The sequence below is a fragment of the Crocuta crocuta genome, unplaced genomic scaffold (assembly GCF_008692635.1).
Source record: "Crocuta crocuta isolate KB4526 unplaced genomic scaffold, BGI_CrCroc_1.0 scaffold73, whole genome shotgun sequence".
In the NCBI taxonomy this organism is placed as follows: Eukaryota; Metazoa; Chordata; class Mammalia; order Carnivora; family Hyaenidae; genus Crocuta; species Crocuta crocuta.
In genome coordinates, this window is record NW_027529443.1 from 2,340,043 (window position 1) to 2,362,777 (window position 22,735).

A 22,735-nucleotide genomic window follows, 5' to 3' on the forward strand; every position below is an offset into this window, starting at 1 on the left:
CTGAAGGGAAATAGCCAGAAGGATAAGAAGGGGTGAGACTGGGCAGCAGCTGAGGATGATGTGATGGCGGGAAGAAGTTCCCCGAGCCCGGCTAGGCGATGCTGAGGTCGGGATCCGTGTCCGCCCGCCCTCCTCCCGAACCCAAGTGACTCTGGGGGAAGCAGCCCCTGTCTCCGGGCCTCAGTTTGTTCATCCAGGAAATGGGAGGTTTAGACTAGCTAGGGGTTGTACCCGCAGGAGCAGGAGGGTAACAGAAGTGGGCGAAGCCTGTCTGGGAACTGAGGCCACGTAAAGAGCCCTCCCAGTGGAAAAGGGGAAATCCCAGATGGGGGAGCGCTCTCTTAAACACTCAAGTAGCCACTAATCTAAAACCTTGCTAAGCAACGTGTTAGCCAGAGACACCTGTACCCCGTTTCTGATATCATTTTCTCTCCGCTCCAGCTTCCCTGAGAAGCCAAAAGTCCTTGATTAGCATTCATGCTAATGAGCCATCATTAATATCAATTAATGCTAATATGTTATCGTTAATATTAATTAATGCTAATGACAACAGCCATCATTTCCCACAGGGCTGTCTGCACAGCACTTTGATCATTCTCAGTGGCCGTGAGTTTGGTGCGACTGCTACCCCAGCCTTCTGTAAAGTACAAGAGCAGAGGCCTGAGTCACCCCCCCTCCACCCCTCGGTACCCCCCCACCCCTGGTGAAGATCAAAGCCAGGCATCCTGTTCTGCTCTATCCCAAATGTGTTGCCTGAACTTGAGCCTTCATTTCCTCTCATAAGAGGGCACCAGCCCTCCTCTTTCATGGCGTGAAAATTCTCGGGGACCAAACTAAGTAGCAGGAGGAGGTCCCTTCCAGGGTAACTGACTGACAAGTATAAGACAGAAGCGATAGGCTCCCACCACCCGCCCCCACCCTGTTTTCTTCTTCTTCTTCTCCTTTATTTGCCAGCATTGAACATTCTATACCCTTCCCTGCTGTGATCTGTTCTCCATCCGCCCCTTCTCCGGGATCTAACTGCATCGGGCGGAGATTTTTCTCTTCTGGGTCAATGTCAATGTCATGCTCACCGCTCCCAGGACAGAGCAGGCAAGGATGCGCCCTCGAGAATATTTGTAAATCAGCAAATGAATCTTCCAGGGGTTGCAGAAAGGAAGCGTAAAGCTGCTTTCTCTCTGCCTCAGGTGGGCGAGGGCGCACATTCCCGGAGGCTCTAAGGGTTTTGCTGTTTGGGTGAGAGCCCCCTTTCGACCGGACCCGTTCTTCAACCCTCTTCTGTCTTCCCCAGGCTGGGTGCAGGCCTGGTTCTCAGCTGCCCTGTGTGGCCTGGGCGGGGTGGTGTGGACCAATTCACGGAGGAGCTCAGAGGTTTGCAGAACCGGCGTCGAGTAAGGGGGCTGCTCGGCCCAGGGGGGCCCGGTGCCCGGGAGGAGGAAGGGGCCGGGGACCCTGCCTCCCGCCACCTCTGGGCTCAGGCAGGGAGGCCGGGACAGAGACAGAGGTGACTGGAGACGTTTGTAAGGCAAAGCAGCTCCTTCTCCGCGCTGCACTCTGCTCTCCCGGTCCCGCTCAGAGGCAGGACGGTGACCCTGCTCTGTGAGCAGGCCACGCTGGGATCCGAAGGGCCGAATGAGCATGTGCGTGCACGTATGTGTGTGTGCAAACACGCGTGTGCACCCGTCTGAGACAGAAGGTGAGCATCTCTGTCCATGCTGTCCTGCCCAGGGGTTGATGGGACATCTGTGCATTTGCGGGTGTGCTTATGAGTGTGTGCGCATACACGTCTGGGTGTGTCTGGGTACGTGTGAGGCTTTGCTCACCCCCTCTGTGTGCAAAGTGGTGCTGGCCCCTCTGAGTGTGAATGATGGGTGGCCTCTTGTCTTCTTGCCCCACCGCTGGGAATCTGGGGACACAAACTTCCACACCTCAGGGGCTGAGCTTTCCAAAGGGCAGGCCCCTCATGGCGGCCTGTCTGCATGCCTCTGGGCACGGGGCTCTCACTGGCTCCCTGGACACTGCACTTTGGGTACACACACACACACACACACACACACACACACAGCTGCTTCCTATGCCCTTCCTTGCATCCCCCCCTCCCCCAGTTCTGGACCCATCAAAACGACTGCTTACACCAGCCAGCCAGGCCCCCTTCCTTTCCTTCAGCGTGGAGGGAAATCCTGGGCCTAACACACGGGAGAGACCTCAGGGAAGTTTTCTCTTGTGACACAGTCTCCCCCACTTGCCTGGGGACAGAGTCGCAGAGAGTTGGGATTTAAAGGGCCCTCATTCTACAAAGAGTAAACAAGTCCAAGGTCACGGGGACCCCAGTCCAGCCCCGTTTCATGCCTCTGCTGCCTGTCTTCGGCTAAGGCCCAAACCTAGCTACCAACCCAACACAACCTGGCCGTGCATCTGCAAACTCTGAGGACAATAAGGACATAGGACAGGTCAGTGTGGACGAGGGGGGAGGGCTGGCCCCAGGGGCATGGGGCCCAGCCCCCACCTGGGCTCCCCTGGGCTCCAGGGCCCGAGGGATACTCACTGCTCTTAGCCAGGACAAAGCTGCCACACTCCTGGGAGTAATTGCCAGACTGATCTGTCATGTTGACGCTGAAAATGTCGTCGGCCATGAAGTGGAACACGTCCATGTGGCACGTGTACTCTGTGTGCGTGGCATTGTGCGTGGACCGGCGGAGGCTGCAGGAGGTGACCTCATCCACGAGTTCTCCGTATAGGTCTTGCCTTCAAGGACAGAGCGGCCAGTCACGGCTGGAGGCCAGGGAGGGCTCAGTGCACAGAGCCGGGGTGGAGGGCCAGGAGGGATTGGAGGTGAGGCTGGGGGTCACCTGGTCCACCAGCACTTTCCCAGGGAAGGTGTTACCTCCCCCGCAGCATCCCTAATGGACTGTGTCCAGGCTTGGCTTGCATGCTTCAAGGAACCAGGAACTCACCACCTCACCTAGGGTAGGAAACCTCAACTTGCCGAGACTGAGCCTAAATCTATCCCTGTCAATTCCATCCACTGGATCACTGTCCAGGATAAGGGCCAGAGAAACCTCACCCCTTGCTCTGGGTGAGATTCCAGGGAGGCTGTGGAGTGTGGGGTCGGGTTGGGGGGGGGTACTGCTCTGGCCTTTTAACTCCCACTGAGCAATACATGATGGGTTTTGAGGTGTGTATAGGACTTCACGAGGTATTTATTTCCCTACCTCCACCTTCGGGCTCTGAACATGACCACCCTTCAGGGCCACTATGGACGTGTGGACTCTGTTCTTTGCTAAATATTTCTTAGGATAGAACCTTCTGCTCAATAAATGCACAACTCTTCCTGCACAGGAGCCTGGGGGACCTTGAAAAACTCCCCATCACTCACAGGCCTAAGCCCCTCCAGTGACTTCTCACCACCCCTATGGGTGCCTGCCTCTCACCTTCTTTGCTCGTCATTCTGCCTCACGTGGACTCACTCTCATCCGGCCACACTGACTGCATTGTTATTCCTCAAATCCAGCCGGCATCCTCCCCCCAATCCCCCCACCCCCCCGGACCTTTGCACGGGCAGCGCCCTCTGCCTGGAATGCTCGCTCCCCGTCTCCCTGGCCGCTCCCTCATCTGAAGCGGCCTGTCCTGACCATCTGTCCCCACATCACCCGCTCTGTGGCCCGTGGCCCAGGTTCCCGGTCCCTTTCACTGCTATCAGACAGCAGCCCAAGGCTCGTCTGTGTGACTGCCGTCTGTCTCCCCAGGCACCCCCCACTGCAGAACTTCCCGGCCTCACTGGCCTTGGGCTCTGCTGGGCCCCCAGGGCCTAAGAGCGCCTTGCAGGAGCTCAGTAATGTGCTCTGAACGAATGCATGAACACATGCGCGAACGAATGAGTGAATGAATCCATGATGACAGCGGAAAGCCAGCTATTCCAGATCCGGAGCAAAGGATGGACAGAGCCCCTCCCCCTGAGCGAGCTCTGCTCCACCCCCTGAGCTGTGTCCTCCACTAGGTCCTGAGCGCTGGGCTTCGTGTCATCTCCGTATTAATTAGGGCAAGACCCCTGCTAAGTCAGATGGGCCAGAATCCAGCTCCACCCCTGTCCTGGAGGTCTGACGAGGCTCCTCCTCCCCCTCCCCGCCATACGGGGTGACATCTGACCAGCCCGGGCGCCTTAAGCAAGAACCTGTTACATCATTTAGCGCCTTACCCTTGATGCCGTCTCTTGGTAATTTTCCATCCACTGACCCCAGCTGCTCCTGGGCTCTAAATCCCCACTCATCCTTGTATTTGGGGTTGAGCCCGACCTCTGCCCCCCACCCCTACCCCGCAAAACCCCAGGCAGCAGCCCCTGTGCCTACCTGTGGGCAGTGGTCCTGAATAAAGCCTGCCCCACCCATTCTTAAATGAGGATCCTGAACAAGTTTTCCTTTAACAATACAGACTAATAGGGACCGGTGGAGTTTGGAATCAGGCTGCCCGAGTTTCAACCCCAGCTCCACCACTCGCTGGCTGTGTGACCTTGGGCTCCACCACTTGCTGGCTGTGTGACCTTGGACAAGTTGCATCACCTCTCTGAACCCCAGTGTCTCCATGTGTAAAATGGGAGTAATAATTGTGAGGATTGGAGGTGATCATTCACATGGAACACATAGCAGGTATCCGGGAGGCACTAAGTGCTCAAAAAAAAGAGGGGCGCCTGGGTGGCTCAGTCGGTTAAGCGTCCGACTTCGGCTCAGGTCATCATCTCACGGTTCGTGGGTTCGAGCCCCTTATCGGGCTCTGTGCTGACCGCTCGGAGCCTGGAGCCTGGAGCCTGTTTCAGATTCTGTGTCTCCCTCTCTCTCTGCCCTCCCCTGCTCACGCTGCCTCTCTCTCTCTCCTCTCTCTCTCTCTCTCTCAGAAATAAATAAAACATTTAAAAAAAAAAAGAATCACGTGGGAGTCTGGTCATCGCGGGCCTCAGCATTACCATCGGGCTTGCGTGGGCTGGAGAGTACGGTTTGGAGCTGGACAGAGCAGCCCCGTTCCTCTCTCAAGCGCATGCTCCGGACCGTCCCTGAGCCCCGTGCGGCCCTCCAGGAGACGCCCGCGATTCCCAGCTCAGCTTCTCTTGGGGCAAAACCACTGGCTACTGGCAACATTGCTGACAGGTCCCTCTGGAAGTGGCGGCTGTTATTTAATTGCCAAACCACGTGCCCAGCCCATTGTGGGTCCAGCTGGGTCTGTGGTCTCCTGCGGCCCCGCTCCACCGCAGCCCCCCAGATGTCCTGAGCAGCACCCCCCAGGGCCGCCGAGTCACGTCCACTTACCAGGTGAGGGTGAGTGTGCCCGGGTGCAGGGTCCATGTCTCCAGGGTGCAGGTGACTGTCTGGAAGTAATCAGTGTAGCAGACGAGGTCCAGGCAACCCCAGGCTGGAAGGTTAGGGACAGAGAGGCCGTGGTGGGGTGCTGGCCAGAGGGCGAGTGGAGCCTCACTCCTTCACCCCCTCAAGGGCTGGGGGGTGAGTGAAGGCAGGAGTCCCAAGGTCAGGACGAACGTGGCAACCCAGGAGCCACTAAGATGTGGGCCTGGGGAAGGGGGTCTGTCCCTGCCACCTAGAAATTCCTCGTGTGACCCCTGAGTTTCAAGACTAGCTATGGAGACAGGACATTCTGGATGTGAAACATAACCTAAGCAGACCCCCCCAGCCCTCTCCCTGCTGAACCCCGTGTCCAGCCACCAGCTCTGAGTCCCTCCTGGCCAGTGTCCCTCTCGGTGGCATGTCCTGAACTCCCCAGATGCAGGGGCGAATCTGCAAGTCCTGCGAGAGGGATGTGAAAGGTCACCGGGAACACAGCTGGAAAATGCTGTGTTCCCCCAACAAGGAGGAGACTTCTGCTTCACAGCAGCTGGTGCAAGACAGGACAGGGACCTCCATGGGGCTGGAAGGGCGTCGAAGGAGTAAGAAAATATCCCCAAGCCAAGAAGCCTTCAGTCTGGGTGACTCTGTCAGTTACGAGTCTGACTTCGGCTCAGGTCATGATCTCACGGTTCATGGGTTCGAGCCCCGCATCGGGCTCTGTGCTGACAGCTCAGAGCCTGGAGCCTGCTTCAGATTCTGTGTCTCCCTCTCTCTCTGCCCCTCCCCTGCTCATGCTCTGTCTCTGATAAATAAATGTTTGAAAAAAAAATTAAAAACAAAAAACAAGAAGGCTTCAAATACTTTTGCCAAAATGTATTCTCCCTCTGGACAAACCACCGCCAAATGACACAGGCCATTTTGTGGAGAGATTCCGTGCTCTCCTACCTCCAACATGAATTGCTCCCCTTGATTCTAAAAGCGTAGGTGCAACCGCAGCCTAAATTCACATACATGTCTGACAACATTTAATAACTGTTAGCTCAGCTTTGTTTCGTAAGATCAAGTGCCAACAGTACCATTTCCCCCGCCCCCAACCCCTCAACTATTTACCAGAAATGTGTTCCCCTTTTTAAGTGGATTCATTCTTAGTGGCTTTTTCCTATTTTTCCTTCACTACTGAAAACCCAGGGGGCCTCGGGTTTAGGTCAGAAGCCAGATGTGGGGCCAAGGAGGCCATCGCCAGGAAATCCGTCAGCAGCGGCCACCCCATTTTACAGCTGAGACCCTGGAGGCCTGGGCCACACCTCCTGTCACTCTGGGTCTGGGTCTGGGTCTGGGTGGCGGAGACCCTCACCCAGGAAAGGAAAATCTCATCTGACTACCTTCTGACATCTGCAGACACTGCAGACATTACTAATCGATCACAGCACTCGCTCTCTCCCTTGGGTGACCCTCAGAACCCTCCTCAACACGATTCTCCCTGGGGCCACCACCAGGGACCTGAGTTGTGGTAGGGGGACCAGCTCTGAGAGGAGGGGGAGCCCAAGGCCTGCTGGTGGGCATGGGGGGTGGGGACAGCACGGGTTGGGAGGCGGGCAGCGCAGACACTCGGAGAAAACCTCTTTTCTCTTGCCCTAGGTGGGGCCTAAACCCCGGGGCCACAGAAGTCATGGTGTTGGCCACATCTTCTCCCAGTTTATGCCCTGGTTATTCACCCTCACGATTCCAGAACTTGGAGAGGAGCTGCCGTTCCCAGCTAGACTCGAGGTCACCAAGGGACACGGTATGTCCCAAACTTGACGTGAAACACTGGGGAGGGGACAGCAGCCATTAAACCGGCGTGGACGTGGCATCAGGGACCCAGTCACCTGGCCAGTCGCCCAGCCCCAAGGTCATCCCTTGCCCCAGGGCCAGCAAAGTACGCAGGAGGTGGGAGAGGCCGGGAAAGCAGGCATGTGACTCGTGACTGCTCCAAGTCCCTGTTTGTGAGCCAGGGACACTGGCCCCTGTGGAAGGCGTGGGGGTATGTAGGTGACACCATGCTGGTGCAGACCACGCTGCCTGCATGGGGTGCTGATTCGATTAAAGCAACAAAGCAAAGAGGCTAAGCCCACGGGGGTGAGGCAGCCTTAGGATTCCAGCTGTGCTGCTGCCTGGCTGTGTGGCTGTGGGCCGGTCCCTTAACCTCTCTGAGCCTTGGTGTCCTCGAGTGGGAACTGGACGTCCCGGCAGCACGGGCCGCACGGGGCAGTGAGGGGATGCCGGCACCTGGGACACCGCGGGGGACGGTTATTTGCACCCACGGGGCGGGGCACCCTGATGGGTGACCTAGCACGGGATGCTGGTCACTCAGAAGAGGAAAATAAAAGAGCCAGACATCTGTTTCCTGAAGCAGCTATTTGAAGCGCTGGGTCTTTTTGGTAAAAACCAGAGAGAAATTCAGAGTCAGCAGAGCGGCAGCTGAGGGACCCCTGCTTCCAGTCCAGCCCCCATGTGAGCCTGGAGGCTGCGTCCCGCCTCCTCTGGGGAGGCTTCCTGGATTTCTCAGCCCCGGCTGTGCCCCCAAGCCAAACTGCTGGCCTTTCCCAGCTTGGGTCTCTGACTTCTCTCCCTCCGGCTACTCTGGTCTCCCCCCTGCCCTTTCCCTCCACTGGGGACCATCCATGATTGATCCTGTGATTGCTGAAAACCATCTCTCAGGAGAGTGATTCCGTCGAGAGAAACTGCGGTTAGCCCAGAGGCAGGACTTCCTCACCCTGAGGAGTGGGAGCTGCAGAAAGGAAGGATCAAGTCTCTTATCGCCTCAGTGGGACCCCAGGACTCCCACTAACACTTCTGGCTGACAGAGCTCTGCGGTTGGACGGGGTCAGGTTGAGGGCACAGACGCCACGGCCCCTGCCCCGGGGCTTGTAGTGGTTCCCTGGGTGCCACAGCCGTCCCCACCCCCACCCCCCGCAGACCTTGGGGACAGCTACTCACCACCCTGGAGCACCAGCAAGAGCAGAGGGGCCGCCCCGCCCCGCGGCATGCTGCCTCTCGGGGTCCTGGAAGAGACGCACAGTGAGAGGGCGGTCCCAGGCCCGGGGACAAGGGACCCTGAACAGCCTCCCTCCCTCTGGTGCTTTCCCTCCCTTGGAAGACCTGTCTCCAAGATTCTTAGAAGAGCAAGAGTTTGAGGAGCCCGTGGACACTGCCAAGGCTTCCCACCCCTCGAACCCCACCTCCCCCACTTTCCTGGCCCCTCACACGGTCCCCAAAGAGAGGTGGGGTTAGAGGGGGAGAGGCTTGCTGCGCTCCTGTCCCCAGACACCTATGGCGGCGGTACTGCTGTGCGCTGTGCAGGAGATTAAACGTGGGCATTTATCCCTCGAGGAAGAGAGAGGCGGGAGGCAGGGCGGGAAACTGGTTCGAAAGCGGTATTTGACAATAGAGATCGTGAGTCCTTTTTGCCCACGAAACATCTGCGTGGACGTGAGTGTAGCGGGAGACATGGCTCCTCACTGAAGAACAGACCCTAGGTTGGCCCACAGAGGCCCCTCCTGGATCCCAAAGATGAGGTTGGCCCGGAAACAAGGCTTCCCACTCGGACACAGAGCCCAGGTTAGTGAGTGCTCTAGAAAGTCCGCGGGGAACCCAGGCCGGCCCCGACCCAGAGGCGACTCCGGACCCCCGGACCCGGCCGAGACAGAGCAGAGGCCTCTTTGGAGACCGGCACGGCCTGCCCAGGAGGAGTGGACGCTGGTGCCTGAGGCAAGGGCCACCCACCGGGCTGGCAATGCCAGGCTCTTGGGGGCACTTTGCCCACTGCACCCCAGCTCTGTGTCTGCGTACAGAGGTGGCAGCCGGAGGCCAGGGGGTTCGCCGCTCAGGCCCAGGGGCCCCGCCCAGACTGGCCCCTGGGGTCAAGACCGTAGCTGGACTGGGAGCCTAGAGAGATGACCCCGGCAGGAACCAAGCTGTGTGTGTGGCTTCTTCCAGACACCATCCCTGAGCCCGCACCCCCTCCCCATCTCAGGTTTACCCAGTCCCTACTCTGGCGCCGCTCAGTGTTCCCCCTGCGTTCCCTAACGAGTCACCAAGCAGGCAGTGGCTGAGAGGTTTGGATCACCGGCCGTGTGGCTCCGGGCTGGTCACTTCCCCTCTCTGAGCCCTAGAGAGATGGGAAAGCCTGCTTCCCGGATTCTTGTGAGAGTTCAAAAAAAGCGTTTTGCAGAAAGCCCTGGACATGGCCCCTGACACACAGCCACTCAAGACACAGCTGTGACTGGTAGAGAATTTAGAGCATCAGACATCGAGGGACCCCGAACACTCTAGCCAAGAGGTCCCTAAATTTCTCACTTTCAAAATATAAGCCATATTTGTAGACCGTGTGTACTGTTGTTTATTTAATGTTTTCTATGAATGAGCTCACTTAAAAAAACCTAGCTCCAGCAGGGCGTCTGGGAGGCTCAGTCAGTTAAGCATCTGACTCGATCTCAGCTCAGGTCATGCTCTCATGGTTCGTGGGTTTGAGCCCCACATCAGGCTCTGGGCTGGCAGCTCAGGGCTTGCTTGAGATTCTTTCCCTCTCTCTCTGCCTTCCCCTGCTTGCTCTCTCTCTTTCTCTCAAAAATAAATAATAAATAAAAACTTCAAAAATATCTAACTCCAGACTCATCCTAAGCAATAAAATCCATAGCTGTGTATTTTTTTCTAACTCGCCTTAAAAATAAATAACATAGCTATTAAGATAAAATAAGGGTGGTCGGTGAGCAATGGGTGTTGTATGTAAGCAAAAAAAAAATCACTGAAGTGTGTACGTTAACTAACTAAAATTTAAATAAAAAGAAAATAGAACAAGCTAAAATAAATCCTGCTGGAGCAAAAAACTTTTAAATCTGCTTTAAGGCACCTTGACCTTGCCTGGACCAAGTCCTGTAGGAGCCCTTGATCACATGTTGAGGGTTCACCTCTCCTCACAGGGAGCGGGGCTTGTACCACATCCCCCCCTCCCGGGCATGTCCCGCTCCACAGATGGGTACCTGACCAGACCTGGCCAAGACAGCACCCCACCTGCTTGGCCGCTTTGAATGGGTCAGGGATGGATACCAACCCAAGTGCAGCAAATGAGGACAGTCTGGGGATATTTCATGAACTCTTGTACAAAGAGGTACTTTTCTGGCTGCCTGGTGGAAGCTGATAGTCATCTCTGTCCCCCCTTGAGGAGAGCCTGCCTGAAACCTTCTCAAAACCTTCGAAATACAAATCCAGAGTCCTTGCGGCATTATTCGAGGAGCTGGATCCAGCTATATCTGATGTCCACCTCTGGACTTTTTATTTATAGAAGCTGGAAGAAAAAAAGCACACCTTATTTTGCTCAACCATGTTGGATTATGTTTCTGTTGCTGGCCACCAAAGATACCTGATATAGTGAAATAGAGCAAAGGGCCCAGAATTTGAAGCCAGAGTATCTTGGAGGAAATAATAATAACAGCTTTTCTCTGGTCGTTTCTTCTCTCTGACCTTGGTTACTGTCTCTAAAATGGGGACAATCATGCCCACTGCACCTGGCAGTTAGGGTCAGTGGAAAACAGATGTGACAGTGCTCTGTGAACTGTAAAGTATGACACAAGGGTGCTGGGTTCTTACTGCCCAGCTTCTGTGAATTACTCAGCACCCCCTTAGCACCTGAGGCCCCACCATGCCTCTCTGCCTTTGCACAAGGCAAACTCTTGTGCTGAGTCTTCTCCTTGAACACCTTTCCCCCTCCCGACCCTCTAAACTCAGTCTTCATGGCCGCCTTGCTCTATCTTTGCATGCATGAAGCCACATTGGAATGTTCCAGAACTCCTGCCACTGACTGCCTTTAAGGTTTTTACTGGCGCTATTATCTACTTGCTAACGAACTTTACCTTGCCTTCCATTTTTGGCTCCAATAAATATGTCCCAAAAGAAAATAAGTCCCTGCCATCAAAAGGTAACGGGTATGAAATCAAGAGACCGTGTGTACCTCGGTGGTTAAAACACAGACTCACGGCCGGCCGGCCTCAGTTCAAACCCCAGCACTGCCATTTACAGGTAGTGCGACCTCAGGGAAACTTCCTGGGCCCCAGAGTCCTCATCTGTGAAATGGAGATCATCCTAACACTACCCACCTCAGAGGGACCTTGGGAGGAGTACATTAGTCAGAATTTGTAAAGCGCTGGGAACCGTGCCCAACACAATTGTAGATGTTATGTGTGTGTTTCTTAAACAAAATGGTTGGTCAGCTGTAAAACTAAATGCAAGGAAAACAAAAGACAGTAACTGAATTTGAGGGAGATGCCATCTCCTGCTTAAAACTTACAAGTGGGGAAATCCAATTTGCGTCCATTTAAAAGGACGATTAAAGACTATCAAAGAGGTGTCGAAGGCAAAATAGTACCAAATTGAGATTCTCACCGCCTCTCGGGTCAGAGGATTAAAAGAAGATAGAAAAAGGTCGAAACTTTTCATTTTGAGGGTGCAGGGACATTTAACACCTAAAATGAGCCGCTCGGTTTGGGAAACGACAGCCTCAAATGTGAAAGGCACGGAGCAGATACCCATCACTCTCCCTGCCCCATGTCTGTCCCTTTGCGGGCCTTCTCTCAGGCTGAGTCCTGAGGACAACAGCACTTTCTCTCCAAGGACACACCAAAGCACCAGGGGCGCCCTCTGAGCGAAGGGCAGAAGGTACCCTAAGCCCCTTCCTGCTGCGGGACCCGCTGCGGCGGCGCCTACCTCTGGGGTCTCCTACAGAGGAATGCAGGGCGCCTGGTGTAAAGTTGGCCGGATCCCAACTGTGCGTCCTTGGGCAAGTTCCTGGCCCCTCTGATTCTCTGTGTTCTCCTCTGCAAAATGGGGTCATGCCTCTTTGCTGCAGGTGTGTTGCAAGTACTAAATCCATCCTTGCCTGTGGAGCGCGGGGGCACAGTCCGGGATGGAATGGAGCCCTGGAGGGGTGTTTATCCTCCAGGCTCGGAGTTCAGGGGACTAGGAGTTCAGACTTAACAGTCATCTTTCGTGAGGCTCTAGGGAAGTGGAGTCGCTTGCACGTAGGAAATCAGCTTGAAGCAGGTGCTCCGGGACCAGAGAGCGCTCAACTTCACAACCAACAGAGAAATGCAAATAAAACCCACAATGACACACCGTTTAATTTTAGGAGGTTGGTGAAAACTCAAAGTCTGACAACATCACATGTTCTGAGGACGTGGCGTCATGGGAACACTTAATGACGGTGAGTGGAAATGTAAGTTAGTGGTCTGGAAAATCATTTGGCGTGGTCTAAAGCATTTGAGCAAGGGCTTGCACTAAGGCAGCCATTTCACACCTATGGATGCCGCTGATGAAACTCGGGCACACGTGTACAAGAAGCACACACAGAAACGTCGAGAGCAGCATTGATTTTAATAGTGAAAACCGGAAACAACCTAAATACCCATCAACAAGAGGATGGAAAGATCAACTGTGATGTGATCACTCAATGTGGAAATGAATCCTAGGTCCACACAACAAAGCCAATGACTCTCACAAACAAAATGCACAGTGAACATAAAATAAAATAAGAATACCTGCATAGTAATACCATCGATGCCACACTTAACACTGTGTAAAACTGTTCTCTCTGTTTTGTTTAGGTGAACATACATGTGTCTTGGACATATAGAGAACTTCAAGGGGGTGATTAAAAAAAAATCAAACATTGAATAGTGTAGAAAAGGAGGGGATGTGTTAGGGGTGGTATGCAAAGGTCTCAACAGTTTGGTAAAACTGAGCAAGGCTAGGGCACCTGGGTGGCTCAGTCGGTTAAGTGTCCGACTTCGGCTCAGGTCATGATCTCACAGTTTGTGGGTTCAAGCCCCACATCGGGCTCTGTGCTGACAGCTCAGAGCCTGGAGCCTGCTTCGGATTCTGTGTCTCCCTCTCTCTCTGCCCCTCCCCTGCTCATGTTCTATCTCTCTCTCTTACAAAAATAAATACACATTAAAAAAAGAGGAAAGTAATTTATTTCACTTAACAATAATATCAAAAAGAATAAAATAGAAATTTAACAAAAGTGCAAGACTTGCACAGTGAAAACTACTAAACATTGTTAAAGGAATGATAGAAGACCCAGATAAATGGAAGGCTATCCCATGTTCATGGATTGGAAGACTCAGTATTGTTAAGATGACTTCCCCAAATGATCAACAGGCTCAAAGTTATCCCTATGAAAAGCCCAGCTGGCTCTTTTGCATAAGTTAAGAAGCTGATCTTAAAAATTCATATGGAGATGCAAAGGGCCAGAATAGACAAACTAATCTTGAAAAAGAAGAACAAAAATCGAAAGACTAAGACTTCTCAATTTCAAAGCCTACTATGAAGCTACACTAATCGATACAGACCTATATATAGATCAGTGGAATCAAATTCAAAGTCCAGGAAGAAACCTATACATTTGTGTTAAACTGATATTTGACAAAAGTGCCGAGATAATTTGATGGGGGAAAAATAGCCTTTAAAACAAATGGTGCTGGGACAATTAGACATCTGCATGCCATAGAATGAAATTGGACTCCTATCTCACACCATATACAAAAGCTAACTTGAAATGGATGGAAGACCTAGCTGTAAGAGGTAGAACTATTAAACTTTAAAAATAGAATACAGGTGTAACTCTTTGTGACCTTGTATCACATAGTAGTTTCTTAGATATGACACCAAAACTACAAGCATCAAAGAAAAAATAGACACATTGGACTGTTTCAAAATTTAAAACTTTTGTGCACGAAAAAACACTACCAAGAAAGTGAAAAGGCGATATACAGAATGAGAAAAATGTTTTTATTTTTTATTCTTTTAAAGTTTAAATGAAGAGACAGAGACAGAGAGAGTGAGCAGGGGAGAGGCAGAGAGAAAGAGGGAGAGAGAGAATCCCAAGCAGGCTCCACACTATCAGCACAGAGCCCGACATGGGGCTTGAACTCCCAAACTGTGAGATCATGACCTGAGCCAAAACCGAGTTGGATGCTGAACTGACTGAGCCACCCAGGCGCCCCTGAGAAAAGATATTTTTAAATGATATATTTGTTAGGGCTCTAGTATCAGAATATATAGAGAACTCTTACAACTCAAGATCTAAAAGACAATGCAAGTTTAAATTGTACAAAATATTTGAATAGAAATTTTTCCAGAGAAGTTATACTAATGAACAATGAACATATGAGAAGATGCTCATCATCATTAGTCATTGGGGAAACTCAAATAAAGACCACTTCACACCCACTAGATGGCTATTTTAAAAACAGAAAGATTAAAAGTGGATGAAGATGCAGAGTTTGGGAATCTTTATACATTACTGATGAGATTATAAAATGGTACATTTGCTGGGGCGCCTGGGTGGCTCAGTCAGTTGGGCGTCCAACTTCAGCTCAGGTCATGATCTCATGGTTCCTGGGTTTGAGCCCCAAATCGGGCTCTGTGCTGACAGCTTGGAGCTTGGAGCCTGTTTCAGATTCTGTGTCTCCCTCTCTCTCTCTGCCCCTCCCCTGTTTGCACTCTGTCTCTTTCTGCCTCTCAAAAAATAAAGAAACATTAAAAAGACTTAAAACAAAATAAAACAAACTGGTACATCTGCCATGGAAAACAGTTTAACAGTTTTTCAGAAAGTTAATATAGTGTTACCACATGGCAAAGCAAATTGATGTCTAGGTATACAGTGAAAAGAATTGAAAACATATGTCCGTTAAAAAAACCTCTGTACATGAATATTCATAACAGCACCAAACTGGAAGCCAGCCCCAGGGTCCATCCATTGAATGGACAAAACACAGAATATCCATAGAACAGAATATTATTCAAGCCATAACAATGAATGAAATATCGATATATGCTTCGACACAGATGCGTCTTGGAAACTTATGTGAGGTGAAGAAGCCTGGCACAAAAAGCCACATCTTGTATAACTCCATTTATACCACATTTCTAGAATAAGCAGAACCCTAGAGACAGAAAGTAGATGAATGGTTTCCAGCCAGGGGCTGGAGATTTGGAGGGAGGGAGAATGGTGGGTGATTGCTAATGAGTAGGGTTTTGTTCTGTTTTGTTTTTGAGTGATGAAAATGTTCTGCTGTTAACAGTGGTGATGATTGTACAACTGTGTGAATATACTAAACACCACTTAATAGTACACTTTTAAAACATGAATTGGTGGGGTGCTTGGGTGGCTCAGTCGGTTGAGCATCCGACTTTGGCTCAGGTCATGATCTCACAGTTTGTGGGTTTGAGCCCCGCGTCGGGCTCTGTGTTGACAGCTCAGAGCCTGGAGCCTGCCTCCGATTTTGTGTGTCCCTCTCTCTGTGCCCTGCCCGCGCTCATGATCTGTCTCTCTCTGTCTCTCAAAAATAAGTAAATATTAAAAATAAATAAATAAATGCATAAATAAAATGTGAATTGTATGATATGTGAATTAGATCTTAATTACAATGTTTAAAAATGCAAATCTTTAAAAAAAGATATATTTCAAACCAAAAAAAAAAAAAACCCACCCTGAGAGAATTTGTTACTAATAGACTATAATCTGTCTCTAATAGGTTGAATCAAAAGATCTATTAACAGTGAGTTTTTTTGGGCAAAAGAAAAATAACACCAGATAGGAAGCAAGGTAAGATAGAAAGGAATAAAAAGCAATAGAGAAGATTATAACTAAAAATGAGTAATTATTGTTTAAAATAATAGTGATACTGAAGGTTAAACTGTATGCAGAATTAAAACACATTACCATGATGCCCCAAAGGTAAGAAGGAGTGAATAAAGTTAAAGGTCAGCGTATTGTCTGGGAAATGCTATCAGTACCAACATAAAGTAGACTCAAAAAAAATTTTAAAAATCATACTGTAATCTCTAAGATAAGCACCAAAAGAATTATAAAAGAAAATATAACAGAAAGGAAACATAGAATACTAATATTTTAAACTTTATTCTTCTAAAAATGAAACAAAGAAGAAAAAAAGGAATAAAGAATAGATAGACAAAAGGAAAACAAATAGCAAAGTGGTAGATTTAATCCCAAACACATCAGTACCTTTATCAAATGTAGGTGAACTAACATTGGAATGAAAGACGTAACTTTGTATCAAAACTTGACATTAAGTGGCACCTGGATGGCTCAGTCAGTTGACCATCTGACTCTTGATTTTAGCTCAGGTCATGATCCCAGGATCATGGGATGGAGCCCCATGTTGGGCTCCCCACTGAGCTTAAAGCCTGCTTAAGATTCCCTCTCTCTCCTTCTGCCCCTCTCTCCAGCCCATGCTCCTTCTCTCTCTCTTTCTAAAATAAAAAAAATAAATAATAAAAATAAAATTTTAAAACCTTGACATTAAAAGAAAGTAAAATTATAGGTCAATCTTTCTCATGAATATACATATAAACAAAATATTAACAAACAAACATAATGATATATACAAAAGTAGATAGACCTCATTATCACATGAAGTTTATTTCAGGAATACAAGGTTAGGTTGGCATTTGAAAATCAGTAATCTATTCCATCACATTAGCAAAATGAAAAAGAAAATGTATATGATAACTTAATAGGTCCAGAAAACACGTTTAAAAAATTGTAACACCCATTCATGATTTTTAAAACACTCTCAAAAAACTAGGAATGGAAGGAATCTAGCTTGATCTGATAAGGGGCACACACATCCATGCATGTGCACATAATATACACAACTAATATCATCTCTAATGGTCAAATACTGAACATGATATACCTGAAGGCAAGAAAAAGGCAAGAATGTCTTGTGCTGGAGGTCCCAGTCCATGCAATAAGTCAAGAAAAATAAATAAATTTATAAAGATCAGAAAACTATAAAGATTGAAATGTATAAGGATTGAGCACCTAGGAAAGTCCAGATACTTAATAAACTATTAGAATAATAATTGTTGAACAAATACTGAAAATAAGATCAATATAAAAAATCTACTGTATCTCTAAAAATCAACAAAATTGACAAACTCTTAGCTAGACTAACAAAAGTGAGAGAAGACTCAAATAACTAAAATCAGAAAAGAAACAGAAGACATTACAACTGATGCAACAAAAATAAAAAGGATTCTAAGAGAAGACTATAAATAATTATACACCAACAAACTCAATGATGTAGAAGACATGGATAAATTCTTAGAAACATACAAGAATACAACACTAAATTGTGAAGAAATAGAAAATCTGAGCAGACCTATAAATAGTGAGGAGGTTGATTCAGTAACCAAAAAGTTCACAACAAAGAGAAGCCCAGGACCCGATGACTCCACTGGTAAATTCTGCCAAACATTTGAATAAGAATTAATACCAATCCTTCTCAAACTCTTCTAAAAAAACCAAAGATAAGAGAACATTTTATGAGGGCAGCATTATACCAATGTCTAAGCCCAGACCAAGAAAACTCCAAACCAATATCCCTGATGAATACTGATGCAAGAATCCTTGACAAAATACTAATAAATGGAATCCAACAACATATTAAAATGATTATATGCCATGACCAAGTGGAATTTGTCCCTGGGATGCAAAGATGATTCAGTATACAAAAATACACCACATTAACAGAGGAAAGGACAAATACCACACGATCATTTCAACTGATGCAGAAAAGGCATTTGACAAAATTCAACATCTTTTGATAATAAAGATATTTACCAAACCAGGAAATTACCTCAACACAATAAAGGTCATATATGAAAGCCCACAGCTACCCTCTTACTCAATGGTAAAAAACTGATATATTTTCCTCTAAGGTCAGGAACAAAGCAAGAATGCCCACTCTCACCACTTCTATTTAACACAGTATTATAAGTCATAGTCAAAGCAATTAGCAAAAAAATAAAAGGAAGAAGTAAAACTATCTCTGTTCATAGCTGACATGACCTTATGTAGAGAAAACCCTAAAGATTTTACACACACACACACACACACACACACACGAACTATTGGATTAATTACCAAATTCAGAAAAGCAGAATGATACAAAATCAACACTCAAAAATCAGTTGCATTTCTATATGTTAACAATGAACAATTCAAAAAGAAATTAAAATAATATCATTTATAATAGCATCAAAAATAATAAAATATTTAAGAATAAATTTAACCAAGGAAGTGAAAGACTTGTACTCTAAAAACTACAAAACATTGTGGAAAAAATTAAAAGAAGGCACAAATAAATGGAAAGACATCCCATGTTCATGGATTGGAAGACTTAATACTAAAAATATCCAAAGCAATCTACAGACTCGATGCAGTTTCTGTCAAGATCTCAATGCCATGTTTTGAAGAAATAGGTAGAAAACCATCCTAAAATTCATATGAAATCTCAAAGGACCCCAAATAAGCAAAGTAATCTTTGACAATGAAGAACAAAGCTACAGACCTCACGCTTCCTGATTTTATTACCAAGCTACATACTACTAAGCTACAGTAATCACAGTAGGTATAGACATAAAGACAGACATATAGGTACTGCTGTAAAGACAAAGTAGGTATTGGCCTAAAAACAGGCATAGAGATCAATGGAGCAAAATAGAGAGCCCAGAAATAAACCTTTGCATACATGACCAATGAAGAAAGGACAGTCTCTTTTTGGGTGTTGGGAAGTGAAAATGCACATGCGAAGGAATGAGCATGGACTCTTACAACATACACCAAAATTAACTTAAAATGGGTTAAAGACCTATATGTAAGACTTGAAACTATAAAACTTCTAGAAGAAAACATAAGGGAAAACTTCAGAACATTGGGCTTGGCAATGGTTTCTTGGCTATGGCACTAAAAGCACAGACAACAAAGCAAACATAGACAAACAGGACCACGTTAAAACCCTCTGCATAGCACAGGAAATAATCAATAATAAGGTGAAAGGGCAGCCTAGAGAATGATAAAAAATATTTGCAAACTGTATATTGAATACATGCAGAATTATGAACTCCTACCATTCACTAGCAAAACAAAACAGAACAGAACAAATGGCCTGATTGAAAAATGGCCAAAGGTCTTGAATAGATATTTCTCCTAAGAAGATTGAAGGAAAAAAAAAAGGCCAACAGATGTATAAAAAGATGCTCAATATCACTAATCATGAGGGAAATGCAAATCAAAACCACAATGAGTTATCACTTCACACCTAGTAGGTTGGATACCATGTTGGTGAGAATGTAGAAAAACCATATCCCTTATGTACCATTTGTGGGATTAGTAAATGGTGTGGGTGTGATGGAAGACAGTGTAGAGTTCCTCAAAAAATTGAGAAGAGAACCACCATAGAAACCAGCAACCCACTTCTGAGTAGGTATCCAAAAGAATAGAAAACAGGGTCTCAAAGATACTTGCACACCGATGTTCACCACAGCATTAGTCCCAACAGTCAAGACATGAAAGCCACCTAAGTCCGCCAACTGGGGAATGAATAAAGAAAATGTGGAACATACACACAATGGAATATTATTTCGCCCTAAAAAAGAAAGAAGCCTACAACATGGATGAACGTCGAGGACATTATGCTCAATGAAATAAGCTAACCACTAAAAGACAAACACTGTATGATTCCACTCATATGACATATCTGAAGTCATCAAACTTGTAGAAACAGAAAGTAGAATGGTGGTTTTCAGGGGAATGGGGGGGAGGGGTGATGGGGAGTGGTTCAATGGCTATGAAGTTTCAGTCGTGCAAGGTGAAAAAGTTTCAGAGATCAGTCAGACAGCACGCATACACTTAACAATCCTGTACTGTTCTATACGGTCCCTGTAAAACTTGTCAACAGGCTAAAAAGTATGTTACTAGTTTATGACATTCACGGCTGGGATGCTCTGTCTTGTGCTTACAAGATTCGAGATTCGCAGATGCAGGGATCTACAAACATTACAATAACAAAGGTAAGAAGTCCCCAGCTGGGTTTGGCACCTATTTCTTCCTATACCTGAAGCTCCAGCTTCAAAAAGTGTGTTAACCAAGTTAAGAAAGTGTGGAGGAAATCGAGTGTATTTCTATGCCAAGAACAAATATGATTAAAATTCTACAGTTTGCACTGGCATAAAAAATCAAATACTCTAATGAGCTCCCGTGAAAGAGGCATGGGATCTCTACACAGACACCCATAAGATGCGAGTAACATCAATTTTTAAAGATATATATGAATGGAGGAACATAAATGTTCGTGAATTCGAAAATTGAATTTTTTAAAGATGTTGTTCTCCCCGCATTAGACTAAAGTTTCAAATCTCAAGTTTCAAGAAAATCCCCAGCAAGATTTCCTTTGGTGGAAATTGACAAGCCAGTGCTCAACTTGATATAGAAATGCAAAGATCTGAGAAAAAGTTTAGACGATCAAAAATAATATGGTATTGTTGCAAAGGAAAAAAAAAAAACCCTGGCCAATGGAAAAGAATAGAGTCCAGAAATAGACTCCTGTTTATAGTCANCCACTTTACATCATACACAAAAATAAACTTCAGATATTTTGCAGGCTTATTGTCAGAGGTAACAGCATAAAACTTCTAGAAGGAAACAGAGGATAATATTTTCACAACCTTAGGGTCGAAGGCACTTCCTAAACAGCACATAGAAGTCTCGAGCCATGAAGAAAAAGACTGATAAATTGAACCTCATTAAAATTAAGAATTTTTGTCCACCAAAACATTTCATTAAGAGGCTGGAAAAGGGGCTGAAATGGGAAGAGATTATACCTGTATCTATACATCTATAGGTTTCTTTTATAGAATTATATATGTAATTCCTATATTTTATATAGTTACATATTATATGACATATAATATGTTATATATATGACATATAGTATGTTATATATCATTTTATATATCTGTAATATATATATAACTTGCATGTGTATGTATATATATTCATACACACACACACATATCTGTATCCAGAATATATAAAGAACTCCTAAAAAACAACAATCAACAAGGGCACTGGGGTGGGTCAGTTGGTTAAGCATCCAATCCTTGATTTCAGCTCAGTTCATGATCTCACGGTTTGTGAGATCAAGCCCCGCATCAGGCTCTGTGCTGACAATGCAAGAGCCTGCTAGGGACTCTCTCTTCCCCTTCTATCTGCTCCTCCCCTGCTTGCTCTCTCTCCCTCAAAATAAATAAATAAACAGTAAAAAAATTTTTTTTAAACACAATGATAAACAGCACAAAATTCAATTTGGGGGCGCTTGGATGGCTTAGGCGGTTAAGCGTCCGACTTTGGCTCAGGTCATGATCTCACGGTCAGTGGGTTCGAGCCCCGCATCGGGCTCTGTGCTGACAGCTTGGAGCCTGGAGGCTGTTTCGGATTCTGTGTCTCCCTCTCTCTCTGCCCTTCGCCAGCTCAATCTGTCTCTGCCTCTCTCTCAAAAATAAATAAACATGAAAAACAACAACAACAACTCAGTTTGGAAAGAAAGAAAAAAAGCTTAAAGGGACAGTTCACCAAAGACATCCAGACGGCCATGCAGCGTAGTAAAAGTTGCACATGACTCATCATGCAAATTTACACCTCGGCGTGACACCGCTACACATCAACCTGGAAACGCTAAAGCAAAAAAGGCAATTCCGCGTTCGCGAAGGATGCCAAGTAACCCAGACTGCTCCGTCTCTACTCAGTTTTCTGGTGCCTGTGCAATTCGGTATGACTGCCTCGGACACTCATGCTGAACAGGACCCCACTTCAGGCTCGGCGTGGGATGCTGACGCACGCAGACATGCGCCAGAACGTTCCCAGCAACATTATACAGCCCCCCACCCCGAACTGGAAAGAACCCAAGCTTCACTTGCCCCGTGTCTCCTTTCCCTCACTGATGATTCAGGGACGGGATTGTTGAGTGTCACAGGTCAGCTGTCACCTCCAATGGGGTTCGGGTGGGGATCGGGGCTTGAAAGTGAAAGGTAAGTGAGGAGTGTGGTAAAAGCAAAATGGCCCGTTTCCCACAGGGACCAAGGAGAAACGAGGTGGGTGAAGAGGGACTCCCCAGCCGTGCCAGAAACAAGAGCTGACAGGTCGCCCGATGGGGAAGTGTCAAGACTGAGGGACTTCCCGAAAGGGAACATGGAAGAGAGGGCTCCCAGTTTACCCCTGGTCTTCAAGGACCTCTGCCCACCGGCCTTCCTGCTGGCCTCCTCCCCCATCCAGCTGCGGCCCTTCCAACCTCGTCCACCTTGCAGCTGGAGCATTCTGTGGCTCCCCATTGCCCTTCAGAGAAGGCCCCAAGTTCCTTAGGCTGGCATTCAGGACATTTCAGGATCGGCCCCCCAACATTCCCTCCGACCCCCAGCATCATCCTGGGGCTGCAGGGAGGCCAGACTCCCGACAGCCTCACCACCAGTCCCCATTCATCCGCCTTCCTCGCCTCTGCACGTGC

General features: G+C 47.8%; 1 protein-coding gene across 2 annotated transcripts in view; it reads right to left on the minus strand.

The window, feature by feature from the left end:
- The window catches only part of IL21R (interleukin 21 receptor), a 33,518-nt gene that overhangs the window by 5,599 nt on the left and 5,184 nt on the right, over positions 1–22,735 (minus strand). For both annotated transcript variants that reach the window (XM_077760290.1, XM_077760291.1), the window contains exons 2-4: positions 8,310–8,374; positions 5,298–5,400; positions 2,546–2,745 (exon numbers count right to left, since the gene is read on the minus strand). In XM_077760290.1, the coding sequence (XP_077616416.1) occupies positions 2,546–2,745; positions 5,298–5,400; positions 8,310–8,358 (352 nt within the window). In that variant the 5' untranslated portion in view covers positions 8,359–8,374. The remainder of the gene's footprint in view (positions 1–2,545; positions 2,746–5,297; positions 5,401–8,309; positions 8,375–22,735) is intronic.